This window comes from Austrofundulus limnaeus, unplaced genomic scaffold (assembly GCF_001266775.1).
Source record: "Austrofundulus limnaeus strain Quisiro unplaced genomic scaffold, Austrofundulus_limnaeus-1.0 Scaffold123, whole genome shotgun sequence".
NCBI lineage: Eukaryota > Metazoa > Chordata > Actinopteri > Cyprinodontiformes > Rivulidae > Austrofundulus > Austrofundulus limnaeus.
In genome coordinates this window covers 1,311,447-1,319,935 of record NW_013952525.1, presented here as the reverse complement: position 1 = coordinate 1,319,935, position 8,489 = coordinate 1,311,447, and the positions used below count along the sequence as shown (strand labels likewise).

At 38.2% G+C, this 8,489-nt stretch overlaps 1 protein-coding gene across 1 annotated transcript in view; it reads right to left on the bottom strand.

Annotated features, from left to right (window-relative positions):
- Window positions 1–8,489, bottom strand: part of LOC106522219 (phosphofurin acidic cluster sorting protein 2) — a gene marked incomplete at its 3' end in the record, with an annotated part of 79,345 nt that overhangs the window by 7,401 nt on the left and 63,455 nt on the right. The window contains 7 exon segments of the mRNA XM_014015143.1: window positions 1,756–1,788; window positions 2,075–2,177; window positions 4,724–4,834; window positions 4,917–5,071; window positions 5,206–5,312; window positions 7,061–7,165; window positions 7,253–7,385. Of these exon segments, the coding sequence (XP_013870597.1) occupies window positions 1,756–1,788; window positions 2,075–2,177; window positions 4,724–4,834; window positions 4,917–5,071; window positions 5,206–5,312; window positions 7,061–7,165; window positions 7,253–7,385 (747 nt within the window).

The following is an 8,489-nucleotide window of genomic DNA, read 5'->3' as shown; positions in this document are numbered from 1 at the left end:
TAATAATAATAATAATAATAACAATATTAATAATCTACTACTAATAATAATAATAATAATAATAATAATAAAAATAATGCTCTAAACTATTCTCACTATAATTTTTTTCTTCCGTACATTTCGACACATAACTACTTCCATAATTTTTGTGCCATTTCAACAATTTATACATGAAAACGTTCGGCTCCATCGGGACTTTCCAGTTACGACTTTTGGTACTTCAGCAATTTATACTTTTTTAGCTCTGCAGCTTTTTCAGACATTTTGTTCTGAGGATGATTGTAGAGGTCTTCAACYTCCTCAAACTTTTTGTAAATCTTTGCTTTCTTTGATCTTTTGTTCTATTTCTGTTTTTTTTTTACTTATTTGTGTTAATTTCAGCTTTCTTTGGCTTCTACTTTGCTGATTTTAGCTTTTTTTTCTGCTTTTTTAGCTATCATTCTGACACCTTTTGCGAATTTCAATGTTTTGTGCCCTCTTTTTCCAGTTACGTTTTTCTAATTTAAGCTTTTATACTACCTTCAGGTGTTTTCTGTTTTAGATAATTTCAGCGAAATTTAGCTTTTTTTTCAGGAATATTCACTTTTTTGTAATAATGTCAGCTTCTTACTGCTTAATTAAGGAAATACGTTTTTTGTTCCTTTGTGTTAATTTCAGCTACTTTTTAAAAAAGATTTCAAGCTAGTTTAAGCATTTTAGCTATTTCAAAACAATTTACAAGACTTTTATACTTCTTTTCTTATTTTTTTTGCCAATTTGAAAAACTTCCCTCTCCTCTTCATGTCTGGCTCTTAAATTTAATTTATTTCTGCTATTTTTAGCTTCTTTTTGCTTATTTTCGCTACCTTTAGCATTGGTTAACTCTTTCCAGGTGCTTTTATGCTGATTTGTGCTCAGTTCAGTACTTTCAACATTCAGTTGAATCAATTTTGAATTTATTAAGCTAAACTTTTGACGCGGTGGTAGCCGAGAGCGATCACCGCCAGRTAGCTAAGCTAATTAGCCTGTCAAGATGGCTAAAATTTCAGTTGGTGGGCGCAATCTTCTTCAAGCTCTACCTCTACAAACGTGTAACTTCAGGACATCAACCTTCACAGCTGCACACGTTGTTGGTCAATGTTAGTGATTTTAGGGTCATGGGGTCAAAGGTCAAAGGTTACCAGAGTTTAGATAGCTCTAATTTGAAATCCTTTAAACACAGAAATGTCAAACTTCACAGGTAGACACCTCATGGGTCAAAGATCAATATTGATTTTAAAAGTCACAGTAAAGGTCAAAGGTCATGCCCTTTTTTTAATGGCTCTCATTTGAAAACCATTTAACACAGAAAGGTCAAATTTCACAGATGGARAAATATGGGGCAATGATACCGACTATTTAAAGGTCACAGGTTTGTTTTATTTTATTTTGTTTAAACTTAAGCTTTATTATTATTTCATTTTATGTCTTTATTTTGAAATTCGGCTGATTTTGAACGTCTGAAACAGGCCAAACATCGGAGGTGGTTATAACGGCTGGCGATACAAACACTGCTGGTTGTGTGTTAGTTGTAAAGGTTGTCAGGCAAATCTGTTCACAGCAACGACACACAGGACAAAATCAAGTCAAACCAGAGACACYAGTCAGGACAGAGTGAGCATCGAGTGTGAAAGAAGGGAAATGTTAAAACACAGCACGGAGGCTCGGGCCGAATGGAGGAGAAGAGAAAAAAAAGAAAAGAAAAGGGCAAAACKAAAAGAGGATTCAGTTAAATACCTGATATAAAAATCAAAATACAAACTTCTTTTCCTTGAAAGCAAATCAAAAAGGGGAAAAGGGGAGAAGGAATGCATCAGTGTTAAAACTGGACTCGGTGGTTTTTTTTTAATAGGAACCGTTCGATCATTTTAACTTCATCAAATGTTGATTTTCACTGAACCTAAAAAAACAAAGAGGAAACTGGGAGTGCAGTTTAGCTGGTTTTTATAAACAAATTAAAAACATTCATATTAGCAACGATCAGTTACGACACAGACAGATAAATGTGAACGGACACGGAGAGCGGGGAAAGCAGCAGCGACCGCAGAGCGCTCACCTCTTCTGTTTGTACGTCAGCATGGCTTCAGAGATGGGGAACTGGTGRGACACGTTGGCGCCGACCAGATACTGAACGATCCGTCCCGCCACGTCGATGTTATCTGCAGAGAGAGACGAGAAGAAACCAAGGGTTAGTTTTATTTCATTATGACTTTTTTTTCCTTTTAAATCAGTTTTAATTAGTTTTTGCAGTGGGTCTGTTAGGTTTTATTAGTTATTATTGCTTTTTAATACATAGTTTCAGTTTATTTTGAATAAATATATTTACTAGGGATGCAAACAATTAATCGACTTATGATTAATTGTCAAATAATGGTTTATTAGATTAAAACTTCCATTCAATTAATTGAAAACGTCTGTAACCTTATTTCAGTGTAGTTTTGACCTCATCCAGTAGATGGCGCCACTGCTCTCAGCCTGACCTAACTCTAACGTCGTAATTAAACGCGAAAATCTTGTTTAGTTTTATTTATGACACAAAAGTAATAATGGACTACACCAAACTGGAAGGAAAAGTACTGAAGGCTGTACCGTGTACCATCCAGCCGTTTGACGCTAAAGACGAGAGCAGAACGACAGAGAGAACGCTAAGCTAARTTTAGCTTCTTCTTGTAGAGTTTAACTCCGTGTGAAAGAACAAAACAAAAAAAYTTAGTCACTACAAATAATTAACTTGAAGTTAATCTCATCTGTGTGACCCGGCCAGTGAACCAATCAAARGAACAYCAACTGACGTCAGATCATGGCAGCAGCGTGAACCACAGGGTAAACAAACAGTTCCAGTTCTTATTTGTATGTTTACCTCTCTCAGGTCATGTTTATAGTTTGTTTTTGAGTAAATCTTTAGATTAAAATCTTACTCTGTGTTTAAATGTTAGTTTTCTTTTCTCTGTTCAGAGAGGATCAAGTGTTTTACTTTTTTCTTTCCTTTTTTTTCTCAATTAGCAATATAATTGATTCCTGTTTTGTTATATTTTGTAAATATGTCCAAGTTTATTAATGTGAGAGAAATCCACAATTTTCTGTTTATTCAGTCAGTGCTTAATACAGCTGACACAATACATTTTATAAAAAATAACACTGAACTTTTTTTAATGTGGTGTGTAAAAAATTAGCCCTTCATGTCATAGAAAAAACCTCGATTCAAGAGAAATGTCAGGTTTTTAGGAAAATGGCAGCTTATCAATTAATCTTTAGTCGATTGATAATATCAGTCAACTTTAAATTAATCCATTAATCGATAACTTGCATCCCTATATTTACCAATGCATCCTCCACAGGGCTCCTACAGCTTAAAACAAGTTAAATTTAAGACTTTTTAAGGCCTCTTTAATGCCACTTGAAATTTATTTTAAGACCAAATTCACAACAAACAATTAAAAAAAGAATCAAAAAGATAAGATTAAGATGAGGGACTTTCCATTGACTTCCATTCATTTTTTGGTAATTTTATATCCTAACCCTGACCATTTACCCTAAAACTAACCTCTCGGGTACCTGACCCTAAAACTAACCTAAACTCAATTCACACCTTGGTCCTAACCCTAACACCCAAACCCAAAAATGGAGTTCCACCACATTAGGACCGGTCTTTTGGTCCCCATTAGGAATGCTGGTCTTGACAAGGTAGGTGTGTATACCAGAAACTGTCCTAAATAGATAACAAAAACAAGTATACACACTCACACATCCTTGTATTTGCATCAAACTAAGGACTTTGTYTTGACTTCCAATCATTATCATAACTTTATTTATGCCTCACCCAGACATTTCCTCTAAAATGAACCATTACTGGTCTATAGTTAACATTAGCCTGAACCAAAWCTTAACTCACACCATACCTCTAAACCTAACTAGTAAAGCACAGCAGAGCTGCAAACAAAGTGGGGACCGGGAAAATGTCCTTATTTTCCAAAAATGACCTCATTTTGTTGATTAAAAACCTAACATGGTCCTCAGTCTGTTGTTAAAACAAGTACACACACACACATCAGACAAAAGGCTTGTGGGCTCCTCTTCTGGACCGACAGCTTCTGATACAAAAATATAAAAGGATTGGAGCTAAAATAATAAATATATAAAATTTGCTGAGGATCCCACTCATTGCTGCATTTTTAACGTTCTGATCCGTCGTGTTCTGATGTGACTCAACACGACGTGTGAAGCTGTAACTGCTGTACGACTGAGGTCTGAATTAACTGGGAGAAGCGGACGATGACGGCTCGTTAGAACAGAAACAGAGACGAAGATCTGAAAAAGCGACTTGAATGTGAATTTGTGAGCGAGCCGAGAACCGTCGTTTTCACCGAGATCAAGTGGGCGGAAGAATAAATTAAWGATACAACAGCTTAAAGCTGCGGAAAAATTTTAAAATGATTAATCCTTTGTTTGAATATCCCTCAGATTTTTTTACTTGTGCGGGTAGAAACGCTGCAGATGTGTAAAAACAGAAGAGTTTGGTGTTATTTTCAGACATGAAAGGACGTGACTGAACAGTCTTCTGACAGCTTTAAATCGTGGAGCAGAAGCTGTAAATCCTTCAGCCATGCAGCCGCCTGTGARTGTCTGACCCACTTTCTTTCCCTTTCAAGTCGGCTGCACATTCCACTTTCAGGTTTTTTTTTTTTTTTAATTTTCAGGCTCCCACCTGACGTGGGTCGCTCCGTCCTGCAGAACAGCTCCCTCCAAGCCGTGTCCATGAAGAGGCTGTTGAAGCGGCTGTCGAACGACGCCACGTGCTTCGCCAGCGGGTGGGAACCTGAAAGAAATCACAGAAAATAAACAACGATATAAAAAAACGACAAACAAAACGTCTTTGAGGCGTCGAGGCGGACACGCACCGATGGGGATCACCAGGAAGCGGATGTAGCTGAGCCAGTCGGGGGTCTTGTTGGCCAGCTGCTCCACGAAGAACCTCAGGACGGTGCTGAGGTAGCTCTGGTCGCCGGCCACCGCCACCTTTATCGTGGGCGGAGTCTGGGCGTTGCAGTTACAGCTGCAGAGGGGTCAAAGGTCAGGAGGAGCAGCGAGGAGGAAAAACAGAAAGAAACGATCAAACTGTGAGGCTCCCGGTCAGAAACTCGTGTCTCAGAGGGATTAATACGGTAACGTATCGAACAGGCCACTCACAATCTCTGGATGCGAGTGACGATGGTGTTGAAGGCGGCCTGAACGTCGGCGGCGGAGCAGGTGGACACGATGGGCTGGGCCTGTTCGTGCAGCAGGTCGGCCACGTACTGAACAAAGACACGAACCAGACGGACACCGTGAGGAAACACACGCACAGGAGGCGGAGCCAAAAACAGGAGGCGGAGCCACAGAGTGGAGGCCAAAACACTGAACAAATATTTCTAGCTTTGTCTCGTCGGCAAAAATCTGGAGCTTAAAACACGTCGTTTGAAAACCACCTGTTTCAGTCCGAAAGAAAGAAAACTAAAACAATGTTTTACAGAAACATGTTAAAACTGAAACAGAGTCGTTAAAGCATTCAAAACACTCCCTAAAACCAGCAAAACATCAGCTAAAACCACCAAAACACAAGCTAATAGAATAAGAATGCTAACTAAAAAGAGCAAAACACTATCTAAAACCAGCAAAACTTCAGCTAAAAGGAGCAAAACACAATCTAATAGGATAAGAATGCTAACTAAACAGAGCAAAATACTAAGTAAAAGCGGGAAAACTAAAGCTAAACAGATCAAAGTGCTAACTCAAAGGAGCAAAACGTAACTAAAAGTAGCAAAATACTATGTACAAACAGCACAACTTAAGCTAAATGGAGCAGAATGCTAAATAAAAAGAGCAAAACCTTAGCTAAAATGATCAAAATGCTATCTCAAAAGATCAAAACATAGCTAAAAGTAGCAAAACACAAGCTAAAACCAGCATAACCTACACTTAAGGAGCAGAATGCTAACTAAAAAGAGCGAAACACTACCTAAAACGAGCAAAACCTTAGCTAAAACGATTAAAATGCTAACTCAAAAGATCAAAACATAGCTAAAAGTAGCATAACCTATGCTAAAGGAGCAGAATGCTAACTCAAAAGGAGCAAAATATAGTTAAAAATAGCTAAATAAAAAGTAAAAGCAGCAAAGGTTTAGTTACAACCTAAAAGCAGCAAAATGCTAACTAAAAGCATAAAGAGCAAAAGACAACTTTAAAGTCAAAAGTAGCCGACAGTAGCTGAAAATTAAATGTAGGAAAAAATGATCTAAAAAGTTAGTTAAAAAATGAAAGCAGCAGCTGGCTAGCTAAAACTAATAAAAAGTTATATAAAAGCCAAAAGTAGCAAAGTCCTAGCTAACTGCAGCTAAYGACTAGCATAAAGCAGCAAAAGGCAAGGTGAAATTAGCAAAGGATAGCTAAATGTTAAATGTATCACAGCATAGCTAAAAGTAGCAAAATTCTAACTACAAGCAAAAGGCAACATTAAAACTAGAAGCAGCAAAATGATTTAAATTAAAAGAAGCAGATGGTAGCTAAAAACTAAAAGTAGAACAAAGTGAGCTAAAAGCATTAAAAGCCRATCTAAAAGCCAAAAGTAGTGAAGTGCTAGCTAAATGCAGCAAAAGACTAGCTGCAGGTAGAAAATATATAGCTAAAAGTAGCAAAAAGCTGTTTTGTTTGTAGTTCCTTTATCATTAGCAGAGTTTCTTTGAAAACATGAAATGATTTATAAAAGCAAGGTATCGATCCTAACAGTAGCAAAAAGCTAAAAAGCTTAAAGCTAAAACTAACATAAAACAGAGGATGAATGCTGAAGCAGATTTAGTGAATTGAACAGGTTCCAGTGTATTTCTACAGGGAAAATATTTGTAAATAAGGTTAAATATTTTTCCTATCTAAGTTACAAAACCCCAAATCACAGCGCCCATCCCTCCTGAATGAGCCGAAGCTTTTGATAACAGAACAGCTAAAATGACGCTAAGTTTCCAGAAGCAGCTGTAATAAATAAATGCTGAATCAGGTTTCGGAGGTTCACCTGTCCCTGCCACTCAGTGGTGTTGATGAGGATGATGCTCTCAGGCAGGCGCTCGTCTGAGATCAGGATCTGGTTCAGCTGGTCGTACACCGACTTCCTGGGAACCTTCAAGACAAACAGAAGTAGACCAAACTAAATCTACAAGTGTGCGTGTGTGAGTGAGTGTGTGTGTGTGTGTGTGTGTGTGTGTACCTGTGCGATGAGCCTCGAGTCTGGGGAGCACTCACTCTCCATGCTGCTGGTTCTGTCGCTCTGAGCCTTGGAGTTCTGCCGGTCCTTCATGGAGGTGCTGCGAGGACGCCTCTGCAGCCGGTTCTCCACTTTACTGAGAACCAAACATGAGGAGAGTCACCGGACCGGACTCAGGATAAGAACCAAAACCAGGTRCAGGACCTTTAAAACCCGGACGAGGGTCCACTGTGAGCCGTACCTGGGAGACATGTGGTTCTGGGACTCGGTTTTGCAGAGTTTGCCCACAGAGGTGGTGACCCGTTCAGAGTTGATGTCCCAGCTGTTCACCTCGCCTGGCCCGGGCCCGGGTCCAGGTCCACTGTCCTCCGTCTCTGGCTCCTGAACCTGGACAGATGTCCGAGAAATGAAATTCAAGCCCGTTAACACCGTAAATTAAATTATCCGGAGGTTTGCTGAGGGTCCGGTGGAGAACCGAGCTCCTGGAGTCACGGAGGCYCAGGATGACGAGTCGAGCTCAGAGAAGTGCTGGATTCTCAGCAGGRGTCTGAGGAAACCTGCAGCCTCCGTGCTATTTAGCATATAGAGCTACAACAGCTATAAGCTGCAAAATGTTAGCTAAAAAGTAGAAGTAGCAAAAGCTAGCTAAAAGCAGCAAAATATGAATTAAAAGGCAAAAGTAGCAAAAAACATGACTWAAAGTAACTAATTAAAAGCTAAYAGTAGCAAAAGGCTAACTAAAAAGTAAACATAAAAGTTGCAAAATAAGATAAGCTGAAACTAGCAAAAGAAGCAAAAGATTAGGGGAAAAAAGCTAAATTTTTCAAATTAAATGCTAACTAAAACCAGCACAAGGCAAGCTAAAAGTATCAAAAGGCTAACAGTTTAAAATAGCTGATTGTTAGCTAAAAGTAGCAAAACACTAGAAGTAAAACTTAGCAATGGTTAGCTAAAAGCAAAACCAAAAAATGTCAAAAGGTAAAACTAGCTAAAAGGCTAACTAAAAGCTAATTTAGCATGGAAATGTAAAAAATAAAGCTTGTAGTAATAAAAGGCTGACTAAAAGCTAAAAGGAACAAAATGTTAAATAAAAGGTAAACGCTGTCAAAAGGCAAGCTAAAAGCTAAAAATAGGAAACATAAATAGAGCTGGTTTACTGAAGCAACTGCTGAAAATAATATTTTAAAGGAACTGAAGGTATTTTTAATGTATTTTAATGGTCAAAATATTTGTAAATAAA